The 25,644-nt window shown below is 34.5% G+C and overlaps 1 protein-coding gene across 2 annotated transcripts in view; it reads left to right on the top strand.

Moving 5' to 3' along the window:
* The window catches only part of RERGL (RERG like), a 48,092-nt gene that overhangs the window by 9,832 nt on the left and 12,616 nt on the right, over window positions 1–25,644 (top strand). For both annotated transcript variants that reach the window (XM_049625152.1, XM_049625153.1), the window contains one exon: window positions 12,762–12,843. In XM_049625152.1, coding sequence (XP_049481109.1) covers window positions 12,780–12,843 — 64 coding nt within the window. In that variant the 5' untranslated portion in view covers window positions 12,762–12,779. The remainder of the gene's footprint in view (window positions 1–12,761; window positions 12,844–25,644) is intronic.

Raw genomic sequence — 25,644 nt, 5'->3', positions numbered from 1 at the left:
AACAAAATACAGCTCAGTTAAACTTCTTTAATTATAAATTTGATTAGTATATTGGAGTTGAAAATAAAAAGAAATCATTAATATAAAGGCATAAAATTTGGAATGAAAAAATAGCATCAATATTTATAAACAATTTATGGTTTAGAAATATGTGGTAAGAAACCAAAATAAATCAGAGATAAAAGATACACTGAATGCGGGCATATTTTCAATGAAATTTGATGTTAGACATTTCACTAAATGAGCTGAAACTTTTTCCAGGTACATGTTATAAAACAAGTTCATCTGCAAGTAATTTAATTTACTTATGTGAAAAAGCGCAGCAATGTTCTGTGTGGCATTAGGTGTCTGAGATGTATCACAAAAGCAATTAGATCATACTGGAAACCAGCTGTGCATCAAGTAGATTGCTTTTACCTAAGTGATAAAAACCTTGTAGAGTGTGAACAATATTGGGTATAAAATGTAACATTTTAATGAGCAACATAAAAGAGGAATAGAATGAACAAGAGAAATGGCAAATTTGCACAGGGCATGTGCAACTTGAAAGGAAAAAAAAGTGAGAAAGATATGTCTTGGATTGCGATAAACTGTTGACCTACTCTGGCTTTTAATCGGAAAAACTTACACACCATTTAATTAATTTATCAAATGTGTGATCCCAATTTGTAGTTCAGTCACTCTGGGAAAATTCAGAGACTATAGATGATATTCTGAAGGAAGCACACTTGATGTTTCCAAAATCTATTCTTTACCAGTGAAGGTTTACAGGAAAAGAGGTGAGAAAGCAATAAGGAAGGAATGAAGAAGGAGGCATAGATAAAGAGTAAGAGAGAATTGGGTTATTTTGATGGACATTCATGATTAAGAAAAGGCTAGTTCAGGCAGACCAACTCATATCATCCACACTGAACACTGTCATGTTGGAGTCACTGAATAAACATTAAATGAATGAATGGATGGATAATCTTTCTTGAGTTGGAGAAACAAATTTCAAGCCAATGAAAAGACTAACCAAAATACCGTAAAGTTTTCTAAGTATTCTTAAGAAGAATATTACTTATTTTACTTATTAACTTTCTAATGTAGCTTTTAACATCTACTGAGTCTGTGTCTTACTAATGAGATTTTACATTTTAAATGGTTCTAAACTTTGTTGCAATTTAAGAACACAGCTGCAAACTACATATGATTATGAACAATCACATATCCAGGGACAAGAGCATTATTTCCCTTTCTAAATTATTTATAATTGCTACCATTTACTGAGCATTTACTATATGCCAAGCCATTTACTAACCATATTATGTTTAAGTTATTTTTATTATTAATTCAAGTAACTTTTAAGATTCAAATTAAATTTTAATGGCCACATTTAAAACATCACATTTTAATGTCCTGTGATCCTATGAATTATATAGCATACTTATTGTTTTCAGAATTCCTTCAAAATGTATGCAAATATGAGAAGGGTTAATAAGAATAATTATTAGTTCAATGCCTAGGAAGCTAAGGGTAATTAAATAGGTCAGATGACTAAAATTAATAATTTCGCCTTACAACCATATCGTATTAATTTAGGCTTATCCATATTTGAAATATAATTCTTATCAGAACAAGTAGCTACCAGGGAGCCTGGGTTGCTCAGTTGGTTAAGCGTCCAACTTCCACTCAGGTTATGATCTCATAGTTTGTGAGTTTGAGCCCCGAGTCGGGTTCTGTGCTGACAGCTCAGAGCCTGGATCCTGCTTCAGATTTTATCTCCCTCTCTCTCTGCCTCTCCTCCCTCCCTCTCCCCCCTCCAGCCCTCAGAAATAAATAAAATATTAAAAAGAAAAAAAACAACAAGCAGCTACCATTATGGAACTTCTTAAAAGGGGTCATAACACTAGTCCAGAATAACCTGTACATGAAGAAAGAAAGGAAGTATACAGAAAACATAAATATAATTGTTTTTATTCTTCTTAAAATATAATTGCTCTTAGGAAACACACTGCCACACAACAATTCATTCTTTTAGATTTTCACTGAATAGTTTCATTCCTCTGTGCATGTGAAACAGATGAAGAAGAGGTGATATAAAATGTAAAATATTAAGGATAATATTCTATGTGCTTCCTATAGTGGTTCTAAAAATATTTTAATTCTGGAGTAAAATGTAATGTAAAACTTGATAAACAGTATAGACATGTTCATTATTGTGACTTTGGGGCACTGAGAGAAAGGTAAATGACAAAAATTTTCTGGATTTGAGTTTTCCTTACTTCTACACATTGTCCTTTTTGCAATACATTATGATGATAATTATATTTATCATTTCTTATTTTAATTTTTGATATTATTTTTCCTCCTATCTCTGATGATATGACTAGGTTATGGGAAAAAATATTGAAGTTCAGTTTCTGGTTCTGAATATAATATTATATTATTTTATATTATCTTCTGTACCATTTTATATATCTTATATACCATTTTATATTATACCAACTTCAGTCCACCCATCATTATGTGAAAAACAGATGCACATCACAGTCAAATAAAAGTTTTTTAAAATCTGACAAATTATTTTAATATTAAAAAAACAAAAAATGTTTCAAAAGAACTCAAATGTTGGACACGTATTATCAATAAATTATAATGCTGCCTAAATGAATAGAGTTCAATATTGCTATAATAGGTGAAAAATAAATGAGATCGAATACAAAGTATAGGTATATAAATGTATGTTACATGCTAGCTGAGGTCATGCCTCTTTTTGCTACTATCTTTATTTTTTGTTTGTTTCATTTATTTATTTATTTTTATTTTGAGAGAGAGGGAGTGCGCGCAAGTGAGGGAAGAGGGGCATAGGGAGAGGGGGCTCAGTGCAGAGCCTGACATGGGGCTGAATTCCATGATGGTGAGATCATGACCTGAGCTGAAATCAGAAGTTGGTTGCTCAAGGGACTGAGCCACCCAGAAGCCCCTCTTTTTGCTACTGTCTAGCTGTGAGTCCATTGCTGGCCTCTCAGTTCCAGTGGCTTATATCTCATGCTTCAGCCTCAGAGTTCCTTTCCATATTAGTCTACTGAGGGAAGTCATCTTTGTTGTTTGAAATAATAGACTTTTAACAGAATATACAAGTTTGCAGATAGTAGAATTTTTATGTAACAGCAATAGAAACATTTTAGATTGTCTTAACTAGCCATCCTATCTCAATTTCCATATCAAGCACATTCTCATTATGTTCTTTAAGTGTTTTATTTTCTCAATATTGGTGTTAGAAATTTTTATATTCCCTTAACTTTGTATTTCTTGTCTTTCTCTCCCACCAAAATATAAAATTTATGAGGGTGTTGTCACCTAATACCTAAGGGACTCAAGTAAATGTCTTTGCCAGAAGAATTCAATAAATATTTGTTGAATAAAAACAGGGAAGAAATCTCCATTCTTCAAAGTCCTTCTGCCACCTGGCCACCTATCCTAACGTTTCACCTGGACTTGCTCTGTATTGACATTCTCCTCTTCCTTTTTTTTTTTTCAGTATCCTCTTCTTTAGGAATTCTGCTCCCCCTTTTTGAGCTTATGTCTTTGGAGCATATACATCTTGCCCCATGATTTTAAAGAATCATGTTCCATCCCTAAGCAATTGTCAAAATGTTCCTCCTTAAAGAAAGTGCTAGGAGTGCCTGGCTGGTTCAGTTGGTAGAGCATGTGACTCTTGATCACAGGGTTGTGGTTCCAGCCCCACATGTGGCACGCAGTTTACTTAAAATAAAAAATTTAAAAAAGGAGTTCTATACTAAAAGAAATTCTGTTGCTAGCAGTTGAAATAATATGTGTTTATTTTGCCTCACACAAAATAAGCTGGTAAATAATGAAACATATTTCAAACCATTTGAGAAATCATTCCTTATATGTAATAATTAAAATAAATAAATTTAAAATCAAATAATAACAGTAGAATTATTAATTAATTATTTTTTAAGTTTATTTATTTATTTTGAGAGAGAGTGACAGAGAGAGCATGAGTGGGGTAGGGGCAGAGAGAGAGGGAGAGAGAATTCCAATCAGGCTCCATGCTGACAGAGCACAGAGCCCAACATGGGGCTCTGGGGCTCGAACTCACGAACTGTGAGATCATGACCTGAGCTGAAATCAAGAGGCAGACATTTAACCAACAGAGCCACCCAAGCACCCTTATTAATTAATTATTGAAGAGGGATGTAAATACTTCAAACTGCATCAAATTCCAAATGAATAGAGTAGTGGAAGTTAAAAAAAAAAAAAACCTCGTAAATAATTAGATGGCTATATATACATAATTATATACCCAATCCTCTGGTGGCAAAATATTTCATCACCACTAAAATACATGAAAAAAATTGTGGATAAAAAGACAGACGATACAGCCACCTAAGTGGCTCAATTGGTTAAGCATTCAACTTCGGCTCAGGTCATGATCTCACGGTTTTTGAGTTTGAGCCCCACGTTGGGCTCTGTGCTGACAGCTCAGAGCCTGGAGCCTGCTTTGGATTCTGTGTCTTCCTCTCTCTCTGCTCCTCTCCCACTCATGGCTCTGTCTCCTTCTGTCTCTCAAAAATAAATAAACATTACAAAATTGTTTTAAATGATGGACAATAAATTATTTTTTTTTCCTAATCAAGGTTTTAATGACTAAAACCAAAATAATTACATTTAGTGCTTGTGATTGAGGATTACCTTCCATCAGTATCTCAGCTAGACAAAATTCTTCTGCTGATGAGGTGATGGAGAAACCTGCAGATTTACATAGATTGAATTCTTGGTGGTCATGTGTCTATCAAGTTGGCATTTAAATATTTCCAATGTACTAGCATTCTCATACAAGGACTACTAAGCAGCGCATCAGTGGTAACTTCTGGTTTTCAAATATATGTTCCTTATCCTCACTGAGTAATAGTGGCTCATCTGAGGACTTAGAATCATTCACTACAATGATCCCTTACTTTGTTTGCCTTCCTAAATCTGCCTTGAGAGCCCAAAATGGTCAGGGGCTGTTTCAGTTTCCAATTTAATAGAACCGTGACTGTGCCCTAGTAGAAACTTTCTAGTTCTCTTTTAGGAACTGAAACCTAACCAACTGATGAAGTTTACAGATATAGAAAAGTGGATTTCTTAGCTGTTCCTTTGTTACTGGGCCTCTGCTTTGAGGAATGTACCATATATTATAGGATAGCCTCCCAAATGTGTAGTTTGTGTATCCCAAATGGTGTTATAATTGAACCTCCAATAGGTTCTCCCTCCATATGTTTGCCATGAAATGAATTTCCTATGATACATGGAATGTCAAAATAATAGATAAAGCAAGAATAGTGGTTCTGACCAAAACATTCCAGCTAGGAAAGCAAATCTGATCTGGTATATGAACCTGTTCCTCTGAGGATAAATCATTACTCCTTCCATGATGCAAAGGGATAGTGAAAACAACCTGTTGTTATGGCTAGTACTGCCAGAAAGTGTGCCAGATCAGACTCCAAATTTGTTTGCGATTGTTAGTTGGATTCTTAATAGTCATAGTTGGAAGATCAGCCTGGGTGAGGGATATTCTGTATTTTGAAACCATGCATAGCCTTTCTCCCAGCTGCCATGGACTCTTTGTAAGCACATAGAGAGTACCTGACAGAATTTCACAAGATGGGTCATATTACTTCATTATTAAGTAATAATTACTTAATAAGTAATAATTATTACTTAAGTAATTACTTAATTAAGTAATAATTACTTAAGTAATAATTACTTCATTATTAAGAGTCTCCTTTTCTTTCTTTTTTTTAAATAATTTTTAAAATTTATTTTTACATTTATTTATTTTTAACAGAGAGAGACAGAGCACTAGCCAGGGAGGGATAGAGAGAGGGAGACTCAGAATCCAAAGCAGGCTCTGAGCTGTCAGCACAGGGCCCCACGCGGGGCTCGAACTCACAAACCATGAGATCATGACCTGAGCCGAAGTCAGACGCTTAACTGACTGAGCCACCCAGGCACCCCAAGAGTCTCCTTTTCATGCGTGCTTTTTGGTCAGTATATTAGAGGACACAAATATCCTCAAATATTTTGCTCAGTTCCAAAGAGCTATTTATATACTTTCTCCCTATATTGCTTTCTCATATCTTTTTAATCTTGTAAAGATTGTAATTTCATTTACATATATGTATATACATACATGTATATATGTAAACATATATGTGTACGTGTGTGTGTATACATACATATATATATATATATCTTCAAGCCAAGACTAAAGTTTTGTAGTAGAAGCTTCAGTAGAGTTAAATAAATTCAAAGCAGTAATCAAGGCAGAGTATGTTTAAATACTATAAATGAAGGCTACACAGCGAAATCCTCTTTTTGAGATATAACTGATCTATAAAATTATGTTAGTTTCAAGTATACAACATAATTATTTGATATTTGTGTATATTATGAAATTATCACCGTATAAGTCTAGTTAACATCTATCCCCATACATACTTACACATTTTTTTCTTGTGATAAGGTCTTTCAAGATCTACTATTGTAGTGACTTTCAAAAATGTACCACAGCATTATTAACTATAGTCACCATGATGTATATTACATTTCCATGACTTAGTTATTTTATAACTAGAAGTTTGTACCTTTTGACTCTGTTAACCCATTTCACCCACTTGCCCATTCTCTGCTTCTGGCAAAACCACTAGTCTGTTCTCTGTATCTACGAACCTGGTTGTTTTCTCTTGTTGAAATCTTTAGGCAAAGGAGAGATTGAATGTATCTGGATAGACCAGGGTAAATATGAAGGACAAAGTAGATTTGAACTGGGTTTGAGGAGTATAAAAATTTCAACAGCAGAAATATTCTTGCTCTTTTTTTTAAAAGAAGAAATGCACATTCTATCTTCACAATGTTCTTTCAACACATGTCAGTTTACATATATAAAGAACTGTTTTTTCACATGCATTTTTATTTTATTTATTTTTTTTTTAATTTTTTTTTTCAACGTTTTTTATTTATTTTTGGGACAGAGAGAGACAGAGCATGAATGGGGGAGGGTCAGAGAGAGGGAGACACAGAATCGGAAACAGGCTCCAGGCTCCGAGCCATCAGCCCGGAGCCCGACGCGGGGCTCGAACTCACGGACCGCGAGATCGTGACCTGGCTGAAGTCGGACGCTCAACCGACCGCGCCACCCAGGCGCCCCTCACATGCATTTTTAAATGTCAGAATCTTAGGAAGAGCGGACACACACGCACAAAATGAATATGTAATAGAAATGATAATTTTAGGTAACCAGGATTTGATTTACCAGGCTCCTATTTCCAGAATAGACATTTTGTGCTATTTTTAGAAAAGAACATGCTTTAGAGTTTTTACCATCAAATTGTCAAAATAACATCAATTTTCATCATAGCCATCCACCATGGCTATAAAGTGAAAAATGTATGGACATCAATCATATCAAACTCAAGGGTAAAGTTCCTAATTTTTTAAAGTCTCCAAAAATCATGTGAATGTTCCTTTCAAAACCAAAGCCTGAGAAAGGTCAGCCCTGCTCTAAAAGTAGAAACAGTAAAGTCATGAGTAGGTTCAGAACTTTTCAACCTCTATTTTCTCATTACGGTGGTAATGCTGAGGTTTTAGGATAAACTTCTGCTAATACAGTAGTAAAGGCTTCTTTAGGTCAGAAGATAAGAGTCAATATTAGAAACATTTTTAATTATAATAAAACCTCAAGAGTTCCGAAATACTTTTTTGTGGGTTTGTAACCACAAAAGTGCTTCCACATTTAGTGCCAGCAGAAAAGTTTGAATACTGCAAGCCCTCTCTATGTGCACTGGAACCCTTACCCCAGCTCCACCCTGTAATCATAATAAACGTCAAGGTAGTCTCCTTTTTCTGATCATCTAAGCCATTTGGATCTGCTTGGAACCTCACTGCTCTTCCCAGAAAGCCTCATTATGTAAACCTTTTTAAAAACCCTTGCTGTGTGCTATCAGTTTTAACATCAAAACCAAATTTTTGGTTGGTTGTACATCCTGTTCCTATTGGGTGGGGTGTGGGGGAGACTACAACACTTATTTATGAATAAAAGCTTTTTATAAATCTGTAGATATTCTTAATTTAATTAATCTATAACTCATTTTGATGTATTATTGTATTAACTATTCATACATATACACACGCAAAAAATGGTCATTTAGTTTTAAAATAAAAAGTAGCTTCAGGTGCCTGGGTGGCTCAATCTGTTAAGCATATGACTTCGGCTCAGGTCATGATCTTGTGGCTCATGAGTTCAAGCCCCATGCCAGGCTCTGTGCTGACAGCTCAGAGCCTGGAGCCTGCTTCAAATTCTGTCTTCCTCTCTCTTTGCCCCTCCCCTGCTCATGCTCTGTCTCTCTCTCTCAAAAATAAGTAAACATTAAAAAAATTTTTTAAAGTAGCTTTTAGTTAGAAAGGAAGCATTTTTAATTAAAATGACACAAAAATTACACAAGTCAAATTACATTATAATATTAAAGAATAATAATAAAAGTAATTTAAAGAGAATGATACAACAGCCATGAAGCATATGGGCTTTGTATTGACTTCATGAATCATGGAAGTTTAAAAGAGTAGTTGAAAAACTCGATATACTACCCCTCTATATACTACCTACTGACATTACATATAAATACTAGATAGGTACTGAGGATGTATAGATGAAGAAAATATTATTCTTGACCTTGATGCATATGCCTTTCTTATCATACTGGTTGGTGAATCCTTTTGCGTAATTGTGTGTAGCAACAGCAATACACAAATGCATATTAAAGTTTGATCAGAGTTGTTTTATTTTATTTATTTTATTATTTTTTTAAAGTTTATTTTTATTTATTTTGAGAGAGATAGAAAGCAAGGCGGGAGGGGTAGAGAGAGAGGGAGACAGAATCTCAAGCAGGCTTCTCACTGTCAGCACAGAGCCCAACGTGGAGTTCAGTCTCATGAACCGTGAGATCATGACCTGGGCTGAAGTCAAGAGTGGGACGCTTAACCAACTGAGCCACTCAGGCACCCCTAAAGTTCTATCAGAGTTGTTTTAAAACCCTGGAGGCCAGGTCAGTGGTTGCAGCTTCCCATGTATAGCAGTAGTACTGTTTTTTCCTTAGTTCTTTTTCCTCTTCCCCACCATACCATAGAGTGGTACTGTCTTGTATCTTGTACTTCATTGTGCAAATGAATAACCTAGGAATTTTGTTCAAATGTAGATAGCAATTCAATAAGACAGGCATGGGGCCTGCAATTCTATATTTCTAACACGTTTCCAGGTTATGCTGATGCTGCTGGTGTGATGGCAAAAGCATTCTTAGAAAGGAAACTCTCTTCATCTCAAAATGAAATTTTACAAGAAACAATACATAAACCAGATGAATGGCAATAGTTGTTTCTCAAGCCGTTCAAATCTCTATGGATTGGCAGAAATATTTCCTTTTATATAGATCCTCCGTTTTTATGCTGATGATTCAAAATATACATCTTTATCCAGACATCTCCTCTGAGAAGCTGACTCACATCTAACATCCTAAACTTTAAGAGATTCCAAATCAAGTTCTTGATTCTTCATCTCGTCTAAGTTGTTCCCAGATCTCACCAACGTTTTTAAAAATACCATTGATGGTACCATAAATCCTATTTCTCCCAATTCAAAATCCTTAAAGGATCTTGATTTCTTCCTTTACCTTTTTTCATTACTTTCAACTTATTTCTAAATTCTTGCTTATTCTGTCTTCATACATCTTGAATACAAACTCTTCTCTTCATTTCTGTTGCTTTGTTTTAATCATGCTATTGTTCTTTCCTGCCTAAATTGCTGTGTTAACCTGTTTCATCCCTCTGTTTCCACTCTTGCCTCCTGTAACACATTCTCTACACAGCGGCAAAAGTGGTCATCTATAAATGCTTCCCCTAGCTCTCAAAATACAATTCAAAATCATTACTTTAACCTACAGAACATTCTATGATCTGCTCCATGTCTATTTTTACATTATCTGGTGTAAATTCTCCTCCCTGATATACAATATTAAGGAGTATAAGTTTTCAGTTCCTCAAACATGTCAAGTATGGAAATTTGCTCCCCATTCTATAGGGCACCGCTTAAACTTCATGTTCCCTCTGTGAAATACAACTGAGGAACATCATGCTTCTCGCACCATGTGCGTTATCTTCCATGGCAATGGCCACAGAATATACTTGGACAGATACTACTTTGGAAATTGGCATGCATGTGCAAGTGGTGGACTAATCTCACATTACATTGGGTTGACTGGGTGAATAGGTTCATTAGGCTTCTGTAGTCATCTCACTTGGGCCTTTAGTTATAGCACTTAAGAGGGGTTTTCCAATCCTGTTGTAACCAACTACCATCTGCTTCAAAATTACTTAGGGTACATGTTAAAATGCATTTTCTTGAAGCATAGCTCCACAGAAATTCTTATTTAGTAGGTTTTAGAGTGGTCCTGGAAGCTGCATTTAACAAGACTTTAAGTTTAGGTGCACTCCAGTGTTAAGACCACTAACACAGAGGAAATCATCTTTCCAGGTATAATCTTGGCTCAAGATTGTAACTCAATGGCACAGAGCCTTTATCACAGCAAAGCCAGCTAGAGTTGCACTTAACTATACTTTGCATCCTCTGGGACAGATAATACAGATGTGTCATCTGCTATTTTTAATATATGAGTAGATTCTATAGTTAGGCTCAGACTCCAGAACCTTGAGTGAATGTTTATTTGTAATTGAGGATTTGGATACAACATTCAATATTCTTTGATATCTTTTGATACAACATTCTTTGCTAAGAGAATGAAGGACAGGAACAATCTCTCAGACTGTTATAGGAGCTGGAGATTTGCAGAATCAAAATGTTTCTGATTTCAAAAGGAACAGTGAAATCATAACAAGGTGGCACTTACTGAGTGTTTACTCTGTGCATGAATTTGTTTATCCCTCCATCAGCTACTTGCCTGATTCGTTATTATTATGCGTATTTTATAGATGGAAAAGTCACAACACAAAAAAGGTTAAGAAACTTTTTTGAATTTATTTGGTTATCATTGGTGGATGCTGAGAATTTGCACTTCAAACTTTTAACTACTACAATTTTTTGTTGGGTCTTCTATTATCTGAGGGGTCATTTTATCAAATGCAGGACACCATTGAGACTGCCCTGCTGTGAAAAAGTCAACTTTATCAGCATATTCTCTGTAAACTCCTTAACACATTTCCACCCACAGATCAGATACTTTCTTTTGAACAGGCAAGTTGTCAATTTGAAATGACATTAATGCTTTCAATTTGTTTTCCAAGTCTTAGTGATCTATGAAATAGAGGCCTTAAAAATGTCAAAAAACTGAGTCTATTAGATTGAAAGCCAAGAGAGGTTTTGGTCTTACCAGAGTTGTCCGTACTCACAAAAGCCACATGAAGGAGAACTTAGGAGACTTGCCGAAGGTGAAAGCTAATAGATGGATTGATTAATAATTTAGTTCAAGTATGGACAAATTTTGAAGACAGATGAACTATGGGCAAGAAAGTGAAAATTAGGTCAGAAATTATATATACCAGAGCCAAGGCCAGAAGAAGTGTTTAAAAAAAGGTAAGCAGGATTCTGGAAAGAGGAAGTGAAAGGCCTTCCCACTGATGGGTAAGCATCAGACTTTTGATATTGGCTCAGGTCATGATCTCATGATTCATGAGATCAAGCCGCATGTCAGGCTCTGCTCTGACAGTGCAGAGATTGCTTGGGATTCTCTGTCTCTCCCTCTCTCTCTGTATCTCTCCGGTTCATGCTCACTAACTCTCTCTCTCTCTCTCTCTCAAATAAACAAATAAACAAACCTAAAAAAATGAATATTTGAAACAATGGATTCTGAAATATTCTCATGTTCTTTGGCTTTCCCACCAGGTGGGGAATTAAAGAGACAGGCTTGCTTTCTTCTTCTTCTTCTTCTTCTTCTTCTTCTTCTTCTTCTTTTTTTTAAATAAACAACCATGGACTTTTATTCCATGATTTCTACAGAAATAAAGTTAGATTATTCAAGATTACTCAATATAAATTAGATAGTAAAAATTACAAAACACATAGGATACATATCTAATGCTAAGCCCATAATGTTCTCAGTATCCACAAGACTTTCAAAATAACCAAGTTATTTTTTTTTTTTTGTTTACTTATTTTTGAGAGAAAGAGGGGCGGGGGCAGAGAGAGAGGGAGACACAGAACCTGAAACAAGTTCCAGGCTCTGTGCTGACAGCACAGAGCCTGACGTGGGGCTCGAGCCCATAAACTGCGAGATCATGACCTGAGCCAAAGTAGGATGCTTAACCAACTAAGCCACCAAGGTACCCCAATAACTTAGCTGTGAATTACAAAGATTTACAACAACTTGTAAAGACTAATTTTCCAAGCTCTAAGTTTTTGAGAGCAGTCAACTGAATGTAATTGGCATAATTATCTCTTCACAAATAGATTTAAATTGTTTATTTGGATCAGAGTTAAAATGATCAAGGGAAGAAGGAAAGAGTAATTAATTTCATGAATCCAGATTTTAACCTTTTTGAAGCTGCATCAAGACACCTTAAGGTTTATACTTCTAAACTGATAAATTGCCACAAACTAGAATTTAAATGAAAGAATAAAACTAAGTATCTTACATTTTTATGACATTAGTCAAATTATTTTACATGAAAAAATATTGAAATGTTTTTCTTAAATTTAAATTCAGAAACAGAGAGTCACAGTTATGATGATGATGATGATGATGATAGTAGCAACTGTGGGAATGAATAAAAATGAAGAGGAAACAGGTGAGTACTAGGCTTCTATATTTTTGCAAAAGAAAATTTTGCCACACTCACTCTAAAGCAACCAATAAATATCCAAAGACATTATCTCTCAAGAGCAAGAGAAAAATAAAGACAGTTTCAGACAAAATAATCATATGTCCAAGAGATGGTCACTAAAGGAACTTTTAAGGATGTCATTTCAGTAGAAGGAAATTATTCTGTAAGGAAGACCTGAAATGCAAGAGGAAATGGTGAACATTTGTATTAGGAGGATAAGTCTTTTAAAAAGTCACTTGGACCATAAAAACTGCTAATAATAACAATAATAATGTGTAATTTTGAGGATTTAGGGAAAATAATTGTTATTGATATCATTATTGTGAGGTTTGAATGATGTAGGGTTTGCAAAAGTTTGTATTTTTACCTAACACAATATTTAGTGAGAGTTAGAACTCTACAATCAGATTACTTTCAGGAGAGTTAGAACTCTACAATCAGATTACTTTCAGGATAAGTATATTTGTTTTGTTCCCATATGTTTTATTTTTAGCTTGTCTTATAATTTATTTTCAACTTTATTTTTGGTATGTATTCGTTTTCTTTTTTGGTTTTCTATGTGAGATATTTTAGTCCTGGATTTGAACCAATAGTTTAAGGACATAAATCCTGATTTCTTATGTTTAGGTGAATTCAAAATGATTGAAAATCATAATCAAATTGTTTTATGTAGTGTTAAAAATTGAAAAATTCACAAAATAACCTAAAATTTAATCGCTTATAAGAAGGTTTTTAAAAAAACTGGCGATTTGGAGAGGGGGCCACCCGGCTGGCTCAGTCAGTAGAGCATGGGACTCTTGATCTCAGGGTTGTAAGTCCATGCCCTATGCTGGGTGTAGAGATTACTTAGAAAATAAAATCTTTAAGAAAGAAAGAAATAAAAAATGGCAATTTGGGGCACCAAATTGGGGCATCCAGAGAATTTTAGTTTATTTTTGTTCTAACTTTGTATTTGAACGCCTTTAAATGGGGTGGGAATTCACTCCTTACTTAACTACCATGTTAAGTATCTCTCTATCCATTTCTTGCCATTTCATACAGTTATGTTACATGCCTAATACTTAAATGTGTTTGAGTTCTTGATTAGTGACTTACAAGATGATGAGTATCTGAGATATGTGTATTCCAGCTTTAAAAAATGGAAATTCCATAAACTTGCTTTCATTGTTCTAAGAAAGTCTAGCATGTAATATAAATGCCAGGACTTATTTAAAACATGTATTTGCCAATTGTTGATGTAAAATCATAAGCTAATTATGTAATCCCTCTGAGTCTGCTAACCATCTGTAAAATAAGTATAATAATTACCCTATTTCAACTGGCATGCTGTGTAGATTTCTGTTCCCAGATTTCTGTAATTTCCCACCCCCTAAAATGAAATATTGCTATTGTTATGTAAGGAGCTTAGAAGTTGTCACTCACTCCTAATAACAAGTAACAAACCGAACAAACTGAAAAAATCAACAACTCTTTGTAAATTCATTAGAAAAGTGAAGTCACAAGGCAGAGCGTTAGGTGGAGAGACAGAGAGGTAAATATGGAAAATCACAACTTACCAGAGCAGAACCCTCTGTGGGAACCAGTGCCAGGATAGGAAAACCTGAACTGTAGTTGATGAATTGATGGAGGCTCACTTCAGACAAGTGTGAGAAAGTCTCCAGGGGGACCCAGTTACAGGGAAGCTCTACACTTTTGTGAGTTTTACCTCTAAGAGCTTTACCAGCTATTTAGAGTGTAAACCAGAGAAAAATGCCCTCATGCTTCTGGCAAGGAGAGAAGAAAATGAACCATTTTTAAACATGCCAGATCATTCTGTTCTTCTTAACAAAGCCTGCCGTCAGGAGAAAGCAATCTTACCAGGACGTAACCTGCTGGGAAAGAACATCATGGGATATTAACTAAAATAAATAAATAAAATTAATTAATTAATTAATTAAATATAAACTGGCAATTTGGGGCACCAGTCCAGCCAGAGAATTTTAGCTTGTTTTTGTACTAACTTTGTATTTGAATACCTTTAAATGGGGTGGGAATTCACTCCTTAGTTAATTAGCTACCATGTTAAGAATCCCCTTTTGTATTATATCTGTTTTACCATGTGTATTATATGGGCACTATAAGTGGGATTGTTATATCAGAAAGTTTTAAAATAAACATAACATAAAAATGAAACAGGTCATCTCTCTGTATGGACTAAGAGATACTAGTTCATATTTAACACTCAGACACTCTTATTTTCTCTTCTCTAAAACTGAGTAATATCACGGAGATTTTGTGTACTGTAGTTTTCTTTTTTTAATGTTTACTTGTTTTGAGAGAGAGAAAGAGAAAGTGCATGTGAGGAGAGCAGGGGTGGGGCAGAGAGAGAGAGAGAGAGAGAGTGAGAATCCCAAGCAATCTTCACACTGTCAGTACAGAGCCCTTCACAGGGCTTGATTCCATGAACTGTGAGATCATGACCTCAGCCAAAATCAAGAGTCAGATGCTTAACCGACTGAGCCACCCAGTGCCCCTAGGTAATACAGTTCTTTCGTAATAAATTTAATAGTTATTTTAATAATCAGATTACTCTCAAATGTAATATATCTTGAAACCAAAATTATCTTTTCTAATCAGTTTCCCCACTGCTGTTAATAAGGCAGTTAGTATACCAATATTATAGACCTGATAAGTTGTCATCATTCTAAACCGAATCTGTCTTTGCAAACAAATTTTCCTAAGTGTTTTTCAGAATTGCTCATTCATTTTCATTACCACTGATCATCTCCAAAGTTATTACTGTGCATGGTTATCTTGGACATTTTTGAACATTTTTTGTTTCTACTGACATACCTCATTTTATTGTACTTCACATATACTGTGATTTTACAAATTGAAGGTTTGTGGCAACCCTGCCTGAAGTAAGTCCATCAGCGCCATTTTTTTTTTCCAACAGCATATGCTCACTTTGTGCCTGCATCAAATTTTGGTACTTCTCACAATATTTCAAATTTTATTATTATTATATTTATTATGGTGACCTGTGATCAGTGATTATGGAAAACTCAGATGATGGTTAGCATTTTTAGTAAGAAAGCATTTTTTTAATTAAAGTATACAAGTGCTTTTTAGATATTATGTTATTGTGTACTTGGTAGACTACCGTATAGTGTAAACATAACTTTTATATGCACTGTACTTTTATATGTTCCGAAAACACCCTTATTAACTTTGTTGCAGTATTTGCTTTATTGTGGTGGTATGGAACCAAACCTCCAATATTTCTGAGGTATGCTTGTATATATATTAATTCTTTTCTGATTCAGCATGACTTGATTGAAGTATTAAAGCCTACTTGATTTCAATGATCACTAAAGAATAGAGCATACCCCAGACAGAGGGATGTGCTTGGTTGCGATAGATATGAGCATGTGGAACCCAACCCTAGAGATGAGTTCCTGAGGAGCAGCTGGCCTGTCCAGGCTTATAGTTCAGAGAAGCCTGATGCTCAACTAGAATTCTCCAAATGGTCACTATTACAACTTTAAACCTGGTAGACAGGGAATAGTGGGAACAAATCCAAGTTCTTAGGAACCAGGCTAGTGATGGAAATGGCTTTTAAATATGTGTCCATATAGGGCAGAAAACCAACCAAAACATTGGTAATATGAAAAAAAATTTGTTCTTGAGGAAGAAAATTGTCAACATTTTTCCTTAATGAAATATACTTTTTGTGAATGTATTTTCAAAGATTCCTAACAAAATACAGTTCCCTTTGCAACTAGAGAAGAACATAGCTAAATATTGTCACCATTGAATAAGAAAAACAAGTGTAAGAATAAGGATCACAAAATTAAAAGAGATTTGCAAAAGGATATTTCACTTCAGATTCTAAATAGGGAAGTTTCTGTTCTCAGCTAGAGTTCCTTTGGAAAGAATTTAATTATTAGAGTGACAGAGACCAAGTCTTTGCTTAAATAAGTTAAAAAAAAAGTCTATCAGAGACAGAAGATTTCTGTGTAACAGAAGTTAAAATAATACTTTGGCTTTACACAACTCATCATCTTTTAAAATGAAAATTTGGTGATGAATCTTGGCTTGATTGGTACAATCAAAATTGTCAGCCAACAATTAATATATGACATTTGGGACACCCACTCTATGTTTAGTGCTATGCTATACATTATAGGACTGTAATTTGTTTTGAAAATTAATCTCTGTAACATTTTCAGTTTTGTTATATGGTACTACAAACTGATTTAAAAAAACAGTTTCAAGAAATGCTACCAATAAGAATCATCTAGCTTAGAGAAGAGGTATATTAAAAGCAAGAGATAACATGATACAGTAGAAAAATTACTGAAATTATGCATCACAGAAACTGTAGCTTAAATTCTAGCTTCTACTTACTAGGAGAATTTCTCCGGGTTGCATACTTAAAATCCCCTCTGAGCCTCAGAATGCATGCTTACAAACTGGGACAAATAGGATCCATAATGCTTATTTATGGGGTTGTTAAAATAAGCAGAAATATTTTATTTAGTGTTTTTTTTAGAATTTCCAAAATATCTAAGGCATTTTGGCTTAAGAAATCATCTAAAAAAGCCAAATGTGGAAAACTCTTTGTAAATAGCTTTCTCTCTTCTATAGAGATCAAAGTGGGTTTTTTTTTTCCAGAAAATCACATATCAATTTGCAATCCCTGTCATAAAAACAAGCTTAACTCTGTGCTGAATGTGTATTGATAAGATGAACTGCTTTTCCCTTCAGCTCTGCCTGTTTTCTCACATTAGACTTGTACAGCCAGCTTACTACTGGACACCCCCAAGGATATCTCAAACTTCACATGCCCCAAACGGGAAGCATTTGCTCCTTCAAACTGCTTCTCACAAGTGAAATTTAACAAAGCAAGTGCTCAGTTACAACACCACTATCAACTTCATAGTTTTGAGTCAGACCTTGGTACTCATCTTAGGTTTATTCTCCTTTTCTCATACCACCTCCCTAATCACCGAATCCTGCTGAATTTTAAATTTTTATTGGCCAAGCATTTCTCAAAACAATATTCCCTTGATCCCATTGTCACTCTAAATGAGACCGTTTGAGAGTGTAAAATAACATAACAGGTGTTACTGCTTCTACTTATTTAGTTTCTCTTACCTTCTCTATTTCCCTACTTCAAGCCATATCTTATATTATTTCCCAGAATGGAGCATTTAATAATAATGTATTACTCTAATGCTTAAAAATTCTTTTTTTGAAAAAATTACTTTAATGTAATCTCTACACCCAACATGGGGCTCGAACTTATAACCTCAAGATCAAGAGTTGCATGCTCCACTGACTGAGCCAGCCAGGTGCCCCTTCTACTTAAAAATCCTTCAGGGGCGCCTGGGTGGCTCAGTCGGTTGAGCATCCGACTTCAGCTCAGGTCACGATCTCGCGGTCCGTGAGTTTGAGCCCCGCGTCAGGCTCTGGGCTTATGGCCCAGAGCCTGGAGCCTGCTTCCAATTCTGTGTCTCCCTCTCTCTCTGCCCCTCCCCCGTTCATGCTCTGTCTCTCTCTGTCTCAAAAATAAATAAATGTTAAAAAAAAAATAAAAAAAAATGCTTCATAACTCTCTATGTCCTATAAGACAATGTGTTTAGCATGCCATGTAAGGCCACCATAATTTGTATTCATTTTGTCAAGGAGCCCTGATTCTCACCATTTCTACTCAGTTTTTGCTTTCCAATAATGGGGAGGTACTCCAGTGCCCAGTATCTACCATCTACTTTCTACTCTATGACTGTTCAAGCTGTTCTTTCTGTCTGTAATACCTTCTCTATTAGTTTCTTAAGGCTTGTGTAAAAGATTACCACAAAGTTTGTGGCATAAAATCACAAAACAAGTATCTCTTCTAGTTCCGGGGACCAAAAATTCAAAATCAGTTTCACTGGGTTGGAATTGATGTGTCAGCAGGGTTCTGCTCCCTCAGAATCACTAAGGGAAAATCCATTCCTTGCTTCTTCAGGTTTCTGGTGGCTCAGCATTCGTTGGCTTGTGATGGATCACTCCAATTTCTGTCTCTGTGGTTCCATTGTCTTCTCTTCCATGTCAAATTCCTCTCTGCCTCCTTCTTATAAGGATGCGTGTGATTATATTAGAGCCCGCTTCAATAATCTCTCCATCTCAAGATTCTTAACTTAATCACATTTGCAAATCCTTTTTTTCTACATATTCTAACATTTACAGGTTCCAGATTAATTAGAGCCTGATATCTTAAAGGGCCACTATTCAGCCTATTCCACCTACCCTTTAGAATTTAGCTAGGTTTCTCCTATCTGTGCAAGTACAAGGCACCTTGTACTTACCTCAATTTATACTTGATATATAAATATTGAATCTTCCTCACTAAAATGAAAACTTTACAAGGGCAGAGGATGAATGATTTTATTCATTTCCCTTTCTTACTGTCAATGTCCTAGCATGATGTCTGGCCCATAGTAAGCACTCACTGTGTATTTCTTAATCTTTTGAAATGAAGGCAGCTCTGCTCTTTTATTTTCAAAGTAGATGACTTACCGAGTGAGAAAGAACCAGAAAGATAGTATAAGCTTATCTCACTGTCCAAAGCACTCACAACCAGTGTGGCCTACTTCCTGACCATATCTAACAAAATGATGCAAGTAAAAATGCATCACTTTTCAAATGCTGGCTTATTAATTTGTTTTCTTAAGATGAAATTCCAAGACATAACTGGCTAATGGGATTATATGGAGCACATTGACTCAAAATTATATAGAACACACTAAAAAACAGGTCCACACATGCTTAATTATTCATGTGAAATGTGATCTAATCACCATTAACACTTGCCATCTATAAATAAAACAAAATAAAGATATACTTTGTTTAGAACAAACATCAAATAAAGAGTTAGGGGACATTACAGATGTACCCTAAGGTGATCCCCAGTGAGACACATCCCATGTGATCCCCTCCCCTTGAGTGCAGGTGGGGCCTGGGATTTGCTTCTGACTAGTACAGTATGGCAGAAATGATGAAATATCAGTCCTATAATTACATTAAGATAAATATGTATAAGGCTCACACAAACACAAGATCAATATCTGTCTATATGTTTATATTATCTATCTATCTATCCATCTACCTACCTATCTATCCATCTATTATCTGCAAGGTCATATGGACAAACCCAAGTGACAAGAACTGTAAGCAGTATGTATCCAAGAACTCAGAGAGGTCCCTGGCCGACAACCACCACCACCAACTACGACAACAAAGAGAAAAATCAGAGTTCTACAGCCACAAGGAGACTGGAAATAGTACTTTAACCAATAAGGCTTCAGAGACGATCACAGCCCCAGCTGACACCTAGCTTGCAGGCTGGTGAGATCCCAAATCAGAAAACCCAGGTGAACACTGCTGCATGGTCTTTTGATCTATTGAAGTTCCAAGATAATAAATATGTGGTTGTTTTAAGTCATTAAGTCCATGGTAAATTGTTTTGCAGCAATAACAAACTAATGTGGGACGTAGCTTTCTTTGTAATAGAGAATTGGCAGAAATGTAAGAAAGTCATTGCAGAATTTTAAGTTAGAAAAAAACCATAGAAGAAAATAGTTGGTGTGAAGCAAGCCTGAAAAAAAAAATCAATTACATTTACTTCAAATGAGAAAGAAAATAGATATCTAAAAAATTAACCATGGTTTTATACTTATGAATATAAAGTGATGGTGCTCTAATGGGCTCAACTTTTCAAAAAAATAACCAAAGAGATGAGGTAAGAAAAAGAAGCCAAATATAAACATGTATCATAACCCTATTGGAATAACATCATTGAGGCTGAAGCAATAATATCAAAATCTTGCAAAAAATGTTGGAGAGAGAAAAATCTGTTTTATTTCACATAAGAATCAATCAGCAGGGAAAGGAGAGATCTGTGGGGTGTTATAGTGGAAAGACTGTAGGCTTTAGGCCAGCTTGCCTTTACTCTTTGTGTAACCCTGAGCAAATTACATTTTGAGATATACTATTAGAGAAAATAAAATTTCATCTTGGAAATTATATTAGGGTTTTTCACAGAAATAGAACCAATAGGACCTGATATATATATATATATATATATACACACATATATATGTATATATGTGTGTATATATATATAAAACATATACATTATGTGTGTATATATATACACACAAATAATATACATGTTATAAGAAACTGGCTTATATGACTATGGAGACTGAGGAGTCCTAGGATCTATAGTCAGTGAGCTGGGGATTCAGGAGAATCAATGGTGTAGTTACAGTCCAGGTCTGAAGACCTGAGAACCAGAACTGATGGCATGATTGCTAGTCCAAAAGCTAGAACATTTGAGACACAAGAACAGCCAAAGAACTGATGTTTCATTTATGATTCAGGTTTATGTGAACAGAAGAGAAGCGCACCACTTCCGGACTAGCCCACCCAAACCTCCCACACATGACTTGTCTTTCTTTTTCCCTTTCCAGTGCCCTGGGGCACGATATTTGGAAGCCAGACATTGAAGATCTTGGAGGAGAGATGTTTCACTGATCAGAACACATATTTAGTATTTTATGTGAGCAGGAAATATACTTTTCTTCTGTTTGAAGCTTTACATATTTTGAGGTCTGTTTATAACAGTCTTTCAGAGGAATCATACTTTTTATTCATTCAATTCCATTTAATTGTATGATTCAGTTTGAATTCTGAACATTTAATTTTGGATTATTTATTTCTCTCTTTTTAAAGTGTATTTATTTATTTTGAGAGAGACAGAGACAGCATGAGCAGGGGAGGGGAAGAGAGAAATAAAGACAGAGAATGCCAAGCAGGCTCTACACTGCCAGCACAGAGCCTGACACGGGACTTGAACTCAGGAAACTGCAAGATCGTGACCTGACCCAAAACCAACAGTCAGATGCTCAACCGACTGAGCCACCCAGGTGCCCCTGGATTATTTATTTCTAAAGGATAATGAAAGGAGTTGAGAAAATATGAGTAACATATCCTTCTCACAGATGCATTGCTCAGCGTTTTAAATGCCTATTTTTGCAGAATGTGCCCTCACTGTAGTAAACCCCGTGCTGCTCACTCAAGCTTCCTGATAGAGCGGCCACATTACAGAGGAAGACAGTTCTTGAAGACCATAGTCACTATTGTTCTACTGACCAACTTAAAGTGATTAGGAAACAGCTAAGAGCTAACAAAATTCTTTTTTAGTGTACTCACAAACTTTTGACAAAAACTAAAGTAACTTCAAGGAAAATTACTAGCGCCTACAGAAAGACTGACATACATTTTTAGAGAAGAGAGAGGGCAAATAGCTGAGTTGTAATTACTATTAGCTATCATGTTTCAACTATTATATATGTAGCCGGAAACTAAAACCTCATCAAACGATAAACACCTCAAGAATAATTTAAAAGAGTAAGATAAATACTGAATTGTTACCTTGAAAAGATAATTGCAATTATAAGTATGCACGCTGAGAAAAATTAGCAAAGGCATTCAATTATTTAGTTCACATATGCTTTGAAAATCTTTGCAAATTGGTGAGGTATTCATTATTTTTCTTAAAAAAAAAAAAGTCCCATGTAATTTAGTGAATTACTAACATTACATATTGAATAAAATTTTCCTTTAGAATATGATACCCAAATGAAAGATTAGCTTTCAAAACTTGTTCTAAAAGTGATTTAGGATTAGAAAGGCATAATTTTCATAGGTCAGTTCTATTAATGATGTCAACTGAGTTTTCAAGTTGTTTGGGAATGATATAAGCATCTTTACCTTGTTTAATTGAAATTCCTACACACATATATCATATAGTAAAAATCATATATTTATGTATTATGGTGTGACTTAGTGGTCACGAACTCCTCGAACTCCTTTAGTTTTGTTTTTTGTTTTTTGGTTTTTTTTAGTCTGGTAAACTGTCTCTCCTATTTTGAATTACTGTATTACAGTGTGATTTAGAACAAAACTAATTCATAAAGGTGAAGTTAACTATGAAAAGGATTATATAGTTTCAAATTCTACTGTAGCATATGTCAAACTTTTTCTTTAAATTGAAATTAATGTATACACTATTTCAACACGATAACAACAAATAAGAAAGCACTCTTAAAAATTATGTGTGTGTATACATATATACATACATATATATGTGTATATATATATATATGCATACTCAAGGTAGAATCTATGAAATAAATCATAAAGGAGAAATTAAAGATACAGAACAGGTCAATAGGAGAGAAAATGTCAGTATTAAGAGTCAATCTTGGGGGATCCTGGGTGGCTCAGTTGGTTAAGTGCCCAACTCTTGGTTTTGATTCAGGTCATTATCTCACAGTTCATGGGATCAAGCCCTGCATCACGCTCTGTGCTGACAGTGCGGAGCCTGCTAAGGATTTTCCCTCTCCTTCTCTCTCTTTCCACCTCTGCTGCTCGTGCTCTCTCTCTCTCAAAATAAATAAATAAATAAACTTAAAAAAAAAAAAAGAATGAATCTTGTAATTTCAAAATCTGATTAATGCCCATTTCAAACAGAAAGAACACATAAAACTAGAGTTGAAAAAATTGTTAAAGGCATAATACAAAAACAATTCCTAGAACTGAGATGCAGGAATCTCTAAATTTAGAAGGTGAGGTGAGTGTCAGTACAATTAATGAAAACAATGACATGCACCAGAAAATAACATTGTGAAATTTTAGAACACTGCTGATGAAGAAAGGCACCTAAAACATCTTAAAAACAGCCAAGAATAAAGGAAGAAAGCAAGCAAGGAGAAACACATTCACACCATCAGGAAGGGAAATGGGGCACAAAGAGGAAGAGGAAAAAGAAAAGATAAACTCAGATTAGTTGCAATTTGTAGAATAGGTAGGTGTTCAGTATTCAGGTATGATTTGTTAAATTTTAAACAGACACTCAAGAGGCTATAAGCCAAAAACTTAGTATAGACTCTACACTGAAAATAGGTGTAGACTCTGAAAATAGTCTTCCCAGACCAAATAATGTGGGAGTAGTTTTGTTACATAACAATCTGTTTTACATACTTGTTCAAATAAATAGCCAATCCATCAAAAATAATCACACATACAAAAAAGAATCTATTAGGAAAGTGTAATTAATAAGTGAATTGTTAGAACATAAATTGATGTACTAAGCAAATATTAGTTCTAAATATAAAATATATTTAGAAAAATATATATTAGAAAATATATTTAGAAAAATATATATTAGAAAAATAAATATATTGTATATATATATAATATATATAATATATAAATATAATATTTATTAATATATATATTATATATTATATATATAAATATATACTTATATATATTTTTATATATATATATATAAATATGTTCTAAAATACATATATTATAGCCCCCCAAATCAGACTGTGGACTAATAGAAGTTTTTGTATGCTAGCTACTGTTAATATTAATAGAGCTTTTGTATAGTAGCCACCATTCCTATATCTTCATCATTTGTTTAGGCAAATGTCCCCGTTTGAATAATTCCTTTGCAAGAGATTTTGGAGGATTTATGATTGCAGAGAAATTGCTCCTAATCTCTGGCTGAGAATGCTATCTGTGCTATTTATGTCATGAAACATAACATAAAGTGCTTTGAGAACAAGGAGAGATAGAGCTTAGCAATCAAATGTTCTTTTTTTCTATGAATATTCCCTAGATTGCTTACCTAACCCCAACATAATGTGGAAACACCTGAACACTCTTAATGCACTTTAAATCTGTTAGCTGTTTGAAAACATGTGCTTTGTGAGATTAGAATAATACCATTTTTCTTCTTAAAAAACAAAAACAAAACTACTCTTCCATTATAAATTTCCATATTATCACATAACATTATCCAGAAGTAATTCCACTTTAAAAACACTTGTTTTCTGCTAGAACTTTCTTTTAGTAATATGGATTATAATTTGAAGTGAAACAAATACCTCAGTTCTGATTAAAAAGAATCCATTTGTAGCTAGAAACTTACTTTCTATTAAACGTACAAATTCACACACTTTGTTAAATAATCCCATGGGACTAACATAACCAACACTTAAAGATCAATTATGAAAAGTCATTATATTGTTTTTCTGTATATATTTTTGTATATGTCTTTAGATTTTTTTCTTAAAAAATATTTTAATGTTTATTTTTGAGACAGAGAGTGAGACACAGCGTGAGTGGGGGAGGGGCAGACAGAGAGAGGGAGACACAGAATCTGAAGCAGGCTCCAGGCTCTGATCTGTCAGCACAGAGCCTGATGCGGGCCTCAAATTCATGAACAGCGAGATCATGACCTGAGCTAAAGTCAGACACTAACCGACTGAGCCACCCAGTTGCCCCTGGATCTATTTCTTAAGAAGACTTTTCCTTGTCTACAATTATTTGGAAGATTCTCATATATATGTCAAAGGCTATGTAAACTTCTCTGAATTTAATTTTCACACTAAGATTTTTAGTATTCATAATTTATTTTTCTGTGTGGCATGAGGTACAGATATAACACATTGTTCTAAGATTTTTTTTCTAATAGCATCAACATAATTTAAAAATAACATGTATTAAAAGCATTGCATTCATAATAAAATAAATTCCTATGTACTTAAATTCTATACTCAAAAATCTATTCGATTAATGAGGCTATCAATCACATTTTAATAGAGTAGTATTTTTTTTGGTATTATTTGGTTCATGAGAGGTATTTTACCTAAAAATTTC

The sequence above is a fragment of the Panthera uncia genome, chromosome B4 (assembly GCF_023721935.1).
Source record: "Panthera uncia isolate 11264 chromosome B4, Puncia_PCG_1.0, whole genome shotgun sequence".
Classification (NCBI taxonomy): Eukaryota; Metazoa; Chordata; class Mammalia; order Carnivora; family Felidae; genus Panthera; species Panthera uncia.
Note: the sequence above shows the minus strand (reverse complement) of the source record. Positions and strands in the feature narration are given on the sequence as shown.